Consider the following 13,069-nt stretch of genomic DNA (forward strand, 5'->3'; position numbering starts at 1 on the left):
CAACAGTGATTACAGTTTCATATTCACTCAGTACTTATGTGGTGTCTGTTTGGGTTCTGTACTGATAGTATTGTTGGTATTTTGATGGTCGGGGACTGGGCAATACAGTAATTAATTGGGGATTGCATCAGCTGATATTTTTGTGGAATGAACTGCTAGAGGAAGAGATTGAGACAGGTACATTAACAATATTTAGGGAAAATAGGAAAGGTTTGGAGGAATGTGAGCTTAACGTAGGCAAAGGGGACTAGTTTGGACGGGGATGGGGCATCTCGGTCGGCATGAATCATTTGGGCTGAAGGGCTTGTTTCCGTGCTGTATGAATCTCTGACTGACTAAAAGGTGGCCATTTGGCCCGTCCCACCTGTGATAGGTGTCTAATTAACTCTGGGTTTGAGCTCTCGGAATTTGCATGAGCGCAGAGCCTGGGCTGGCGTGCATCAGCCGGGTTGTGTTTCTAGCGGCCTAGATGCGCCGCGGGTTAGCGGGCGCTGGGTGAAGCCCAGCGTGCGGCGCCGAGCGCTGTGTCCTTGCAGCAGCGCACCGCTCCGCTCCGCTCTCCGCCGGGCTCGGCGGAGCTGCTCCGACGCTAGTGGTCAGTATCATTGACGTCAATAGGGAGACGCAGATGTGAGCTCGGATTTCCGCAAAGCAGCAAGAGCGCGGAGCCGTACGGAGAGGAAAGAGCGAGCTCTGCGGAGACGGGTCCGGGTCCGGATCCGGGCGAGTTGTGCAGTTTTAATGATTCGGTCATGGCTTGGGAGGATGTCGGGTTGAAGCTGTTGGCCTGACGAATGTGTCAGCGGGCACAGCCTACTCGCTGCTGGGGGAAGAGGCACTACGCGGGCGCAGGTCCCGAACACCGCACTGCAGGTAAGTTGGGGCTCCACTTTAAGGCGCACGGATGCTCTTTCCAATCCTTTGCTATCTTAGCACCCCCAGACCCGACTAAAGTTGTAATAGATGGCCGAGTCCTGCTGCTGCCTCTTCCAGTCGCCCAACAACGCATGAGATGAAACCCACAGCTTTGCTCCAATTTCTGAAATGCATTCACTAATAAAGTTATTTTAGTTGGGGGGTGTTGGGGCGGCGGCTCGGTGTGTAAGGGGGCGGGGTTGGTATAAAAAGATACGAAGTGAGGGGACGCTTAGATTTAAAGCCTGCAAACGAGGAAGTCATTACATGATTAGTGACGCTCTCAAGGGGTTAAAACCACCCTTGTTGTGGGTTTGCAAGTAGAAAATGCTGGAAACACTCAGCGGGTCAGGCAGCATCTGTGGAGGGAGAGACAGGCGATGAACTGGTCTCTGCTGAGTATCTCCAGCATTTTCTGCTGGCAGTCGAGGTCTGCGTGACTCGCGTTTCTCCTGTTGTGTGTCACGGGGCAGGGGTGACTGAGTGGCCGTTTCTCTCTTCCCCCCCCGGCAGATCCCGGAGCCCTCTGCCCGTTGAAGCCACCTCCAGCAACTTGCCTCCGCGGTGGGAGAGCGGACATCAGACCATGGCAGGGCCAAGACAGTGCTGCGACGGGAAGATTGCCGGGCTGTACGATCTAGATAAGACCCTGGGCAAGGGTCACTACGCCGTGGTCAGATTAGCTCGGCACGTCTTCACGGGGGAGAAAGTTGCGGTCAAAGTAATTGACAAGACCAAACTGGACAAGTCTGCCACGGGCCATCTGTTACAGGAGGTGCGGTGCATGAAGTTGGTACAACACCCTAACGTGGTGAGGCTGTACGAGGTGATCGATACCCAGACCAAGCTCTATCTGATCCTGGAGCTGGGCGACGGCGGGGACATGTTCGACTACATCATGAACCACGACAGCGGGCTCTCGGAAGAGCAAGCGAAGCTCTACTTCGCCCAGATCGTGCACGCCATCTCCTACTGTCATAAGTTGCATGTGGTGCACCGTGATCTGAAGCCGGAGAACGTGGTCTTCTTCAAGGAGCAAGGGGTAGTCAAGCTGACCGACTTCGGGTTCAGCAATCGCTTCCAGCCCGGCAAGATGCTGACGACCAGTTGCGGCTCGCTGGCTTACTCGGCGCCCGAGATCCTGCTCGGCGACGAATACGATGCACCTGCAGTGGGTGAGTAAAACGGCACGAACCCGGGTCCCTTTCTCGCCCCCACCAACTCTGTTAGGCTGGAAAGTGCTCCTTTACCGTGGGGGGGGGGGGGAATTTTCAAACAGAAATCCAAGTTGAAGTTTGTTCCGAGCGCAGGGGGGCGAGCTGCTATTGACAGGTACCGGAGGCACATCGGAGAGAACTGAATTCGAGTCCCTAACCCTCGCTCTCGGTGGCGGGTAGATGGGACGCGCTGGAATCTGAAAATATGAATGAAAATCTGTTTATGTGAATCAAATTTAACGGCTTGCCAGTGCAGTTTGAAATTTAAAGGTGCTGATTGGCCGTGGGGTGAAACTAAAGGAATGCCGTGTCTTCTGATCCACGTTTGCTATGACTTGTTTTTCGTATTTAAACGTACCCTGTTTAAAAGGACATCATTATCATAGAAAGGTGTTTACAAACCTTCACTGGCATCCGAAAAGCCTGTAGGTGACATCACTTCCGCACAACGTTGACACGAGTGTCAGTTTGGGTTCTGTCATTCCTCCCGCCAATATAACACCCCTTAAAACTGCTGCGGTGTGGTTGACATCTGCTCCGTTTACATCGAGCGCGTCAGATAGTGAAATATGCGCGATCCGCTCCGGGCAGAAGCGAGGAGAATCGTGCTTGCTTTTTACCCTAGCCTGTCCCTTTAACGATGGCCTTCGGGATTTCTGCCTGCACCCATTTATCAGAGACAGCACTCCATTGTGACACGCTGAAGCGTTCCCTCCAAGTCGGCAATGGACTGCGAACATTCTCATTACAGTCCGGAGCTGGCCAGCCTGAGGAGCAGTGTGGGGTGAATCTCCTTGTGTTGTGTCCTAATTTATTCACAGTAATGGACTAGTTAAACCACAGTGCTCTACATAATGGGATAATCTCCTGACTTAGTTTCTCCCATTTGGACTCTGAAGATGCCATTTACATACATTATTTAACACCGGTATAGTTATTACATAGCAAGAGTGAAACAACTTGTTAATTGTAATCCCTGCCCCTGCATGTTTCTGATCTTTCAATTTTCGTTTGGTGGAGCAGTAGAGTCATAGACCATTATAACGCAGAAACTGGCCCTTTGGCCCATCTAGTCTGTGCTGAACCATTACTCTGCCAAGTTGTATCAACCTGCACCTGGAGCCAAGCTCTCCGTACCCCTGCCACCCTTGCACTTATCCAGACTTCTCTAAAGTGTTCAAATCGAACCCGCATCCACCACCTCTGTTGGCAGCTTGTTCCACACTGAGCCAAGCAGTCGTGTGGCCAAGCGGGGCAACGCTCCTCCTGCCTCAACATCGTATTCGTGCAGCAAGGCTGCAGATTTACCTTGAATGTATCACTGACCATTTTAGGGTTAATTTCAGACTCATTCAGAAATCTGGAGGATCTCAATGGTTCAGGCAGCATCTTCGGAAAAGAATATAGAGTCATCGTTTTGAATGGAGATCCCTCATCAATAGAAAGGAATAGAGTCGACTAGGTGAAGGGTCTCAGCCCAAAACATCAACTCTTTCCATAGATGCTGTCTGACCTGCTGAGTTCCTCCAGTATTTTGCGTGTGTTAATCTGGATTACATAGAACATAGAACAGTATAGCATAGTACAGGCCCTTTGGCCCACACTGTTGTGCCGATCCTTAAACCCTGCCTCCCATATAACCCCTCCGTATACCTGTCTAGTAGTCTGATGCAGATTTCCAGCATCTGCATGGTCTCTTTTGTTGAAAAATGTGAGACTGACCTTTTAGTAGCTATTGCTGGGAATAGTGTTCCTTGTTGCTGGACGCTGTTAATTGTTCCAGCTTGAACGTTTGACACAGTGGACCAAAATAAAATGCAGAATAACACTGGACAGTGCATGGCCCTGTGCTCCCGTGGGATGGACTGTTTAAACCTATGTGGCCAGCTGAGTTATTCTGGGGAAAGTTCAGTCGGTTTAAACAGATTTTATGTAAATCCATTGCCAGATTGTTATGAGCAATTTGGAAACTTGAAAACTGCATACAGCTTTTTGACTGGGTCAGGAATTAAATAGAAGCAGGATGTCAGACAGGAATGTTTGGTTCCTAGCCATGGTTTTAGGAAAAGTACTGCAGTCATCATCAGGACTAGCATAATTCCTTTGATTCTATTGTGTTCCCAGTTTGCATTAGTACCAGTAAATAGCAGCAAAGTAAACTGTTACACATGCTTTTTGAAAACAGCTGCTTACATATAGAAATTTATAGGATTAACAGGTCATTAAGCTTTAAATATGTATGTCATCAGACTTAAAGCTGACGTATTCTGGCATCCTGTCAGTAGCAATTGCATTAAAATGTATGAATGTTACCTGCTGCAGGTCTCATTGTTGCCTCAGGGATCTGTTCTGGGACCCCTTTCTCTCTAAAGGACCTGGACGAGGAAGCAGAGGGGTGGGTTCATAAATTTGCTGATGACATGAATGTTGGGAGGTGTTGTGGATAGTGTGGAAGGCTGTCAGAGGTTACAGCGGGACATTGATAGGATGCAGAACTGGGCTGAGAAGTGGCAGATGGAGTTCAACCCAGATAAGTGTGAAGTGGTTCAGTTTGGTAGGTCAAATATGATGGCAGAATATAGTATTAATGGTAAGACTCTTGGCAGTGTGGAGGATCAGAGGGATCTTGGGGTCCGAGTATATAGGACCCTCAAAGCTGCTACACAGGTTGATTCTGGTTAATAAAGCATATGGTGCATTGGCCTTCATCAATCGTGGATTGAGTTCAAGAGCCGAGAGGTAATGTTACAGCTATACAGGACCCTGGTCAGACCCCACTTTGAGTACTGTGCTCAGTTCTGGTCACCTCACTACAGGAAGGATGTGGAAACCACAGAAAGGGTGCAGAGGAGATTTACAAGGATGTTGCCTGGATTGAGGAGCATGCCTTATGAGAATAGGTTGAGTGAACTCGGTCTTATCTCCTTGGAGCGACGGAGAATGAGAGGTGACCTGATAGAGGTGTATAAGATGATGAGAGGCATTGATCGCGTGGATAGTCAGAGGCTTTTTCCCAGGGCTGAAATGGCTAGCATGAGAGGGCACAGTTTTAAGGTGCTGGGGAGTAGGTACAGAGGAGATGTCAGGGTAAGTTTTATTTACGCAGAGAGTGGTGAGTGCGTGGAATGGGCTGCCAGCGATGGCGATAGAGGCAGATACGATAGGGTCTTTAAAGAGACTCCTGGATAGGTACATGGATCTTAGAAAAATAGAGGGCTGTGGGTAACCCTAGGTAATTTCTATGTTAAGGGCATGTAAGGGCTTTGTGGGTCAAAGGGCCTGTATTGTGCTGTATGTTTTCTATGTTTCTAAAGAGAAATTAATCAGGCTTCCTGCCAAAAAACATGAGGCTATGTGGGACCAAGTGGTGTATTTTCTTGCTATGGCTGCACAGTGCATGGAAGTCAGTGTGATTTCTTCCCCTCTCCAGTTTTTAACTCCTGGCATTAGTGGTATATATATTCACCCAAAACCCTGCTGCCTGTACCCACAATTTCACCCAGTTCCACTCGCTCACTGACCCACTGCTCAGTGAACCACACTCTCATCCATATTCTATGGCATTTCTTGTTTTGTGGATGTCTGTGAAGAGTAAGAATTTCAGGTTGTATTCTGTATATATTCTTTGATATTAAATTAACCTTTGAATTATTCAGACCTAATGTTCCTGTACTTATGATCAGACTTCTCCAGGGCTCTATCTTTCCCTGTCTCTGTAATATCCACAAACTTCTGAGAGATTTGCATTTCTCCAGGTTAAGCCCTGTGTGTTTGCCTTGCTCACATCTCACTATCGGTAGGCATGTCTTCAGCAATCAGGACTCAATGCTCTGGAGCTTCTTCCCTGCTCTCAGATGTCCCTTGATAGCCATCTCCTTGACAGTGCTTCTGCACTCACCTGTCCTCGTGTTGTCTTCTTGGCTTGGTGCCACATCTAAAGTCTAATTATTCTCCTGTCAAGTGCATTGGGACATTTTGCTAATTTGAACAGTGACCATTCCTGTTGTGCAAGATGACCAGCTCAATATTATTCAGCAAACCTGTCCTTTATTTGCAGGGAGTGATAGAATTCAGAAGTTCTGCTTCACAGAATAAATTTTAAATTGAGGAATATTTGTTTATTAAACAAGTTGAACTGCTTATGGTGGAGCCTGATTTACAAAAGCAAGGAGTCTTCTGTGCTTTTCTCTTTACGTGAACAAATATTTTGCAGTGTAGTTACTTCTTGGAACAACTTCCCTGTATCATCGTCTTTTACTGGAGGCACAGGAACGCTGTACCCCTCCAGTAAACATACAAATCAGTGAGTGATCAGGTAGGTGTTTAGATTTACCATTCGGCCTGCTCAAAAAGCTGAAAACCCATTTATTTAATCACATCACTTTGACGTGATCTGGAGTTATTCCAGAGAATCTACAGTGTGCAACCAGTCCACACTGATATCATGACAAAATGTGCCATCTATAGTACTGTGCAGAAATCTCAGGGACGCATCTATCTAGGGTGCCTAACATATTAGCACCGTACTGTATTTTGGAGAGCGAGTTTGTACACCTGATGGGAGCCAAGGGCACTGGGAATAGTGGGGTGAAGAGCCACAGAAAGAGTGTGAGGCAGGTGGCAGAGAAGGAGTGCCAGGGGCAGGGGTTGGTGCAGATGCAGACACACCCAGCCCTGAGGCACCGGGCAAAGTAATTTGATTCCAAACAATTAGTTTACTGATCATTACAGAAAGTGCCTCTGATGCTTCTGCTCCCTTCCCCTCTCCCTTCTCTTCTTGCCAACCATGATTCCCCTCACCCTGCCCTCTTCCCACTTTCAGTCCAGAATAGAGACCCAGATCAGAATCAGATTTATCATCACTCACATTTTGCACGGTACAGTACCTGAAGATTGTTGTCTCCTTTTCCAAAGGGTTATTATCTTCAAAGGCTTTAAAATTATGCCCATTTCCCATCTTCTGTGTTTGATTGTTGATTTGTCTTGATGCATTTGTATAGTGCATAAAAAGTATTCCTCCCACCCCTTGGAAGTTTTCATGTTTTATTGTTTAAAAAGTCGAATCACAGTGGATTTAATTTGGCTTTTTTTTTGACACTGATCAACAGAAAAAGACTCTTCCGTGCCAAAGTGAAAACAGATTCTCCCTCATTCTTCTAAACTCTAGCAAGTACAGGTGCAGAGCCATCAAACACTCCTCAACATTAACCCTTTCATTCCAGGAATCATTCTTGTGAACCTCCTCCAGACCTTCACCCACGCTAGCACATTCCTTCTTCGATAAGGGGCCTAAAACCGTTCTCAGAACTTCAAGTGTGGTCTGACCAATGCCTCAGCAGAACGTTACGGGCGCAACATGCTGAATAGCATCATTCTAAATGTTTGGCGTCCGCTTCTCAGATTTCCCGATCTCAGCCAAACCATTGCAGGGAGGCCAGTGGCTCTCTGGCTTCCGCCTTCCTTTCCCATTCCTCAACAACAATGATCTCCCAGCCTCCGACTCTTGCACCTCCAAAGGATTTGGTGGCTTCCACATCCAGTCGTGCCTGGCTGACACCTCGTGCAGTGTGACTTACTTACTGTGTAAGCGTCAAATGTTATCCCAATTTATTTGTGTTCAGTTAACCCTGGTGCTCCAGAACCTGTTACTGCAGCCAGCTGTACTGTGATGATACTGTGAGCTGATCGAGCTGCCTCAAATGGAATGTGACCCTTTGAAATTCCAATGACTGGCATTTCCCAAAAAGTAAACCAGGAACTCATTGTGGTCTAGGTGGCCAGAGCGTGTACAGTCGCTGTAGTGTGGTTACATTTCATTCATGCCATGCATGCAATATGCTTTAATAACGACACCATGGGTTACAAACCCATCTCACTTCAATATGACTCACTGTCAGCACAAATCCTGCCTGTCTCACCCAAGATTTGAACGGCTGACCACATTGTAATCCTGAATCTGAGTAACTTGCATTTGTGCAATATCTCACAAACTTCACATGTCACAGCGCACTTTGCAACCAATGAGCTTTTTAAAAGAAGTGTTATTACTGTTGCAGCTCGATAGTATGGGACATGCAACTTGCTATCAGGTGAACATTATGGATGGATTTAAAGGGAGCTAGAGAAGAGGAGAAAGACACAGACTGATGTGCGGATAGACTCGGGCAGATCTGCAGTATTGTGCGTGAAAGGATATACCTGCTATGAAGAGCGTGCAGCAGAAGCTCTCAAGGCTGGTTTCAGGGATGGCAGATAAGAGACAGGATTGAATGGACAAGGGACAATTTACTGTATTTTGTAAAGTTTAGAAAATGAGAGGGTCCAATTGAAATTTAGCAATTTTTTTTGCAGGTCTTGGCAGGCTGTACATGGGTTAGGTGGGTAGGATAGTTCCCCTGGCTGAGGGGTGTAGAACCGGAGGCGGGTTGGCAATGAGAGATGGCCTCACTGAGGTTGGTGGTTCTCCACGCCGGCAACCTTAGTCATGGCACTCATTCAAAGAGAACGATGGATTTCTGAATACGAAGGCGATGGAGAGGTATGGGAGATAATGGTACTGAGGTAAAAATGAGCTGTCATCTTGATGAACGGTGGAGCAGTCTTTAAGGACCAAGGGGCCCGCATCCACTCCTGATTCATATGTAGTAGGAATTGGCTGGTGTGAAGCTTTAAATATTGCCATGAGCCTCCTGAAGGAAATGGATGTACCATGTCTACTGAAGATTCAGGACAAGCCCCAGAACAAAAGATATCCCTTTGATGCAACACGAGTGAATCTGCAGATGCTGGAAATAAATAAAAACACAAAATGCTGGCAGAACTCAGCAGGCCAGACAGCATCTATGGGAGGAGGTACCGTAGATGCTGTTTGGCCTGCTGAGTTCTGCCAGCATTTTGTGTTTTTATCCCTTTGATGCAGTTAGTTTGTAAACGGTTAACTTGCCAATCCGAAACCAGGTCCCTGGAGACCACGTGCCACGGTTTACAATGAATTGCACTTGGGTTTCCTTCCACTGAGGTTGATGGAAGAGGAAGGAAAAGAGTTGCTCTCCAAAGTGCGCTGGGCAAAATCCGGAAGGGAGCAGGGCGTGGGAACCGTGGTTGAAGCCTTCTGGTTTAACTGCAGCAGCTCTTGTGATTAGAGAGCAAAGTCAGCAGGCTGCTCCTGTTGGCGGCTCCTGCGCTCTTTCGTTGGCCCAGGCCCAACCGAGAGGGGCAAGGGGCCTGCGTGGCAGATTAAAACTTCGCTTTGACTGAGCTGCGTGATTGTGGCTCCCTGTGTTATCCGCTGAATTAGCTGATTTAGAACAAGTTGGAAAAGAGATGGTATAATTGACTCCCAATATCCTGTGCTGTCAAGGGGATAAATAAGCCAGTGGTCCTGCCTCAGATCACCATTCACTAGCAAACACAGGAGAGTCAAATGGGATTTTTCTGTCACAGACTACCAGGCCCTCCTCTGGGGGTAGTACCCAGTTGCCAGTGGTCCTATACCCAGGAGATTCTGCCCGTTTGTAACAGACAGGAAACTCCCACGTCAGCCTGGGAGTAGGCTGCCAGTCCTCGTCACTTTTTCTGTTGAGAAGGTTGCTAAAGGTTCAAGGTGGGGCTTTTTTAAACAACATAATCACTTGCTGATCTCTGTGACTTTTCCTTTCAGATAATACGATTTCAGTCGGGTTGCTTGTCAGGGCTGATTCTCGGTACGGTGCTTTTCTCTCACCCCACCCCCCGAAGAGTTTCATTATGCATCATTTCACTATCTTCCAGTGCGTGTGAGTCTGCACTTCTGAACACATTTGATACAGAACTGGAGATCTGCCCCCACCCTCTGCAATCCATAAGAGGGGTGTGGGGTGTAGTTACTGCAGGCTCGTGACGAGCCACGTTTCTGGGAGAGAACCAAGCCAAACTGGGAAGTTTACAGCAGATAATTTTGCAATTGGTATTGCACCATGCAGACAAATTTATCTTCGTCCTTTCTATTTACGGGTACTGACTGATCACTGTATTTCATTAATGTCACTAGTATTGGGCAGCACCGTGGCACAGCTAGGAAAACTGCTGCCTCCCAGCCCCAGAGATCCAGGTCTGATCCTGACCTCGGGTGCGGGGAGGGGGGGAGAATAGTTTGCAGTTTCTCCCTGTGACCACGTGAGATTTCCCCTCGGTTGCTGCTGCTCCTCGCCCATCCAAAGCGTGCTGATTGAGCAGTGCCGGTAAATTGTCCCTGCTCTGTAGATGGGAATTGGACACTGGTGGTGAGAATGGGAGTATGTGGAGAATAAATTGGGATTAGTCCAATTGGCTCAGCACAGACTCTGGGTTGAAGGGGCTTTTCCCCTCCGTGTGATTGGCTGGGAGGAAAGTGACCAGCAGAAGGACTTGTATTTGCAACGTTACTGTGGCACCTCCATGCTTGTTTAAGTAACAGAGCTACAGTATTTTGGGTTTTTGGCTTTTTCACTCCCTTGCCTTTCAAACTGAAGAGGATGAGGTTTTTGCTCAGCTGCTAGCGGGCGTGGTTGACACCTGGTGCAATTCTTTAGCAAAAGAAACACTTAAATAGTCAACAGATGTTATTTTTAACTATCAGAGGAACTAAAACAAGCTTCCATCTGGCTTATTGTGTTATCCGTGCTTTGTTTATAACAATTTCTGCTGTGGTTCATGGTGGATTTCCATAGTTATGACACGATGAAATATTCATTTCTGCTTTGCTATAGAGTAAAAACTAATCTCCCTCTGTTGGTGCAGAAAGGTGAGAAGGGCATTCTGTCTTTAGAATAAGTTGCACGAGGAACACCATGATTGTCGGGTAGGTTAATATTCATTGTTATTTGCATCAAATTATGTGCAATAATTCATCATTATACTTGTCAGAAATAATCAACCACTCCAGTGGAGTCATTAATGACTTGTGACATTACAGATCTCGATCTTAGTACAGGAGTCAGAGCAACGAGTACTCCGAAGATAAGCCGTATTGCGTGGCGTGTCCAATTTATTTTCCGGGTTATTGCTCTTTCAGACATGTTTGATTTAACAATGTGGTTCTTAGATGGTTAAGTATGTAGAACAAGAGTATCTGGATGTTACAAGCAGCAAGTTGGCTATCTTTCAATGAGTACTGTCGAACCTGATCTCACTTGTTAGTGTTCATCAATGTGGTGAGAATGTGGAACGCGCTGCCGGACGAAGAGGAGGATGTCAAGTCAATTTTGGCATTTAAGAGAAAGTTGGTTAAGTTCATGGATGGGAGGGTTAAGGAGGGCTATGGACCAGGTGCAGGTCAATGGGACTTGGCAGAATAATAGTTTGGCATGGGCTAGATTGGGCATGTTGTTGTGCTTTATGACGTGAATCTTTATAAAGTATAGGTACTTTATTGTAGCTAATAGTCCTTCTGTCACTCTTTCTATGCCTCCAAAGCACAGTTACGTACAGGAAGGTTTTAGGGAGCCCTTATCTCCTTCTTTAGTTGATGAGAAACTGAGGGGTAATTAGTACTGCTGCCACTGTTATTGTGATGGACAACACAGCATGGAAATCAATAGGGTATCATTTGACATCATCCAAGAGTAGAGGCATTGCATCCTGAGTGCCATTCACAGCAGTCACTTGCAGCTGGTCTGTGACTTTGCAAATATTCATCTCAAAAGGAGGTTTTTTGTGATAACCCATCAAATATTGAAAGACCTAGATAAAGTGGATGTGTAGAGGATGGTTTCTATAGCGGGGGAGACCAGAGGGCATGGCTTCGGGATACAAGGATGTCCCTTTAGAACAGAAGAATTTCTTTAGCCAGAGCATAGTGAATTTGAGGAACTCATTCCCACAGATGGCTGTGGAGATCACACCATTGGGTACATCTAAGGTAGAGGTTGATGGGTTCTTGCTTAGTAAGGGTTTATGGAGAGAAGGCATGAAAATGGGGTTGAGAGGGATAATAAATCAGCCATGATTGAATGGTGGACAAACTCAATAGGCCAAATGACCTAATTCTGCTTCAATGAATATGTTTTAAAACATTCTACAAATATGTTTAGTGGCAGCAGATTGGAAGTGGCATCAAATTTAGCAAGGAGTTTCCAATTAGGTGCTGAGTATTTCATAATTTTGACTGTAGTCCATAAGGCTTGGCCAAATCTGTACAATGTATATTTGAAAGAGAACAATAAAGACTACTGTTGGTATTGAGCAATAATCTTGTACAGGGGTCACCAAACTTTTTTGCACCACGGACCGGTTTAATATTGACAATATTCTTGCGGACCTGGGGGGGGAGGGGGTGGTTGTTAATCACGACCGTAATATAGGTGATAAGTCAACTATAAGTCACTTATAAGTCACTAGCATCATAACATTTTAAGTAACGTTTGGATTTTAAACACACAGCGCATATTTTCCTCGTATGAACATATAGAATCATTGCAACACACCAGTGAGAGGACAAGGTAAGGGCCGGAGGTCCCCATACCGGAGCCCCAGTGGTCGCAGTCCGGACAGAGCGATCGACCGAGCGAGGAGTGCAACAGGACGTGTGCCGCCCCCCTTTTAGGTAGGTAGGATCTATCGGCCAGCAGAAGTTTGTCTCGAGGGATGACTTTCAGTAGATCGCAGCGAGGTAGCTGCTCTGCTACTTACAAAAACCTGAGCCCGAATTAGGTCGTCTGCGAATATTTTAGCACTGGGTTCCCCACGAACATTCAGTGTGCTAAACAGGTTCAGAGGTGACGCCCATCTGTCCGCGCTCCAGGCTGGTAGCAACTGCACTTCCCGCCGGCCGCACGAGGCCAACCAGTGATCCCTGGCGCGAAGGTATCACTGCGACTGATGATCTTGCATGGGTTCAAGTTCAACAGGGAATGAGGAAAGGTGCAGCTGACTCATATCGTTTCATATCAACAAATCATACCATTTCCTCGCACATGCTT

General features: G+C 46.8%; 1 protein-coding gene across 1 annotated transcript in view; it reads left to right on the forward strand.

Moving 5' to 3' along the window:
* Positions 1–615: 615 nt before the first annotated feature.
* Positions 616–13,069, forward strand: part of snrkb (SNF related kinase b) — a 121,812-nt gene continuing 109,358 nt past the window's right edge. Inside the window, exons 1-2 of the mRNA XM_073069812.1 lie at positions 616–873; positions 1,429–2,090. Coding sequence (XP_072925913.1) covers positions 1,502–2,090 — 589 coding nt within the window. The 5' untranslated portion in view covers positions 616–873; positions 1,429–1,501. The remainder of the gene's footprint in view (positions 874–1,428; positions 2,091–13,069) is intronic.

Source organism: Hemitrygon akajei, chromosome 17 (assembly GCF_048418815.1).
Source record: "Hemitrygon akajei chromosome 17, sHemAka1.3, whole genome shotgun sequence".
NCBI lineage: Eukaryota > Metazoa > Chordata > Chondrichthyes > Myliobatiformes > Dasyatidae > Hemitrygon > Hemitrygon akajei.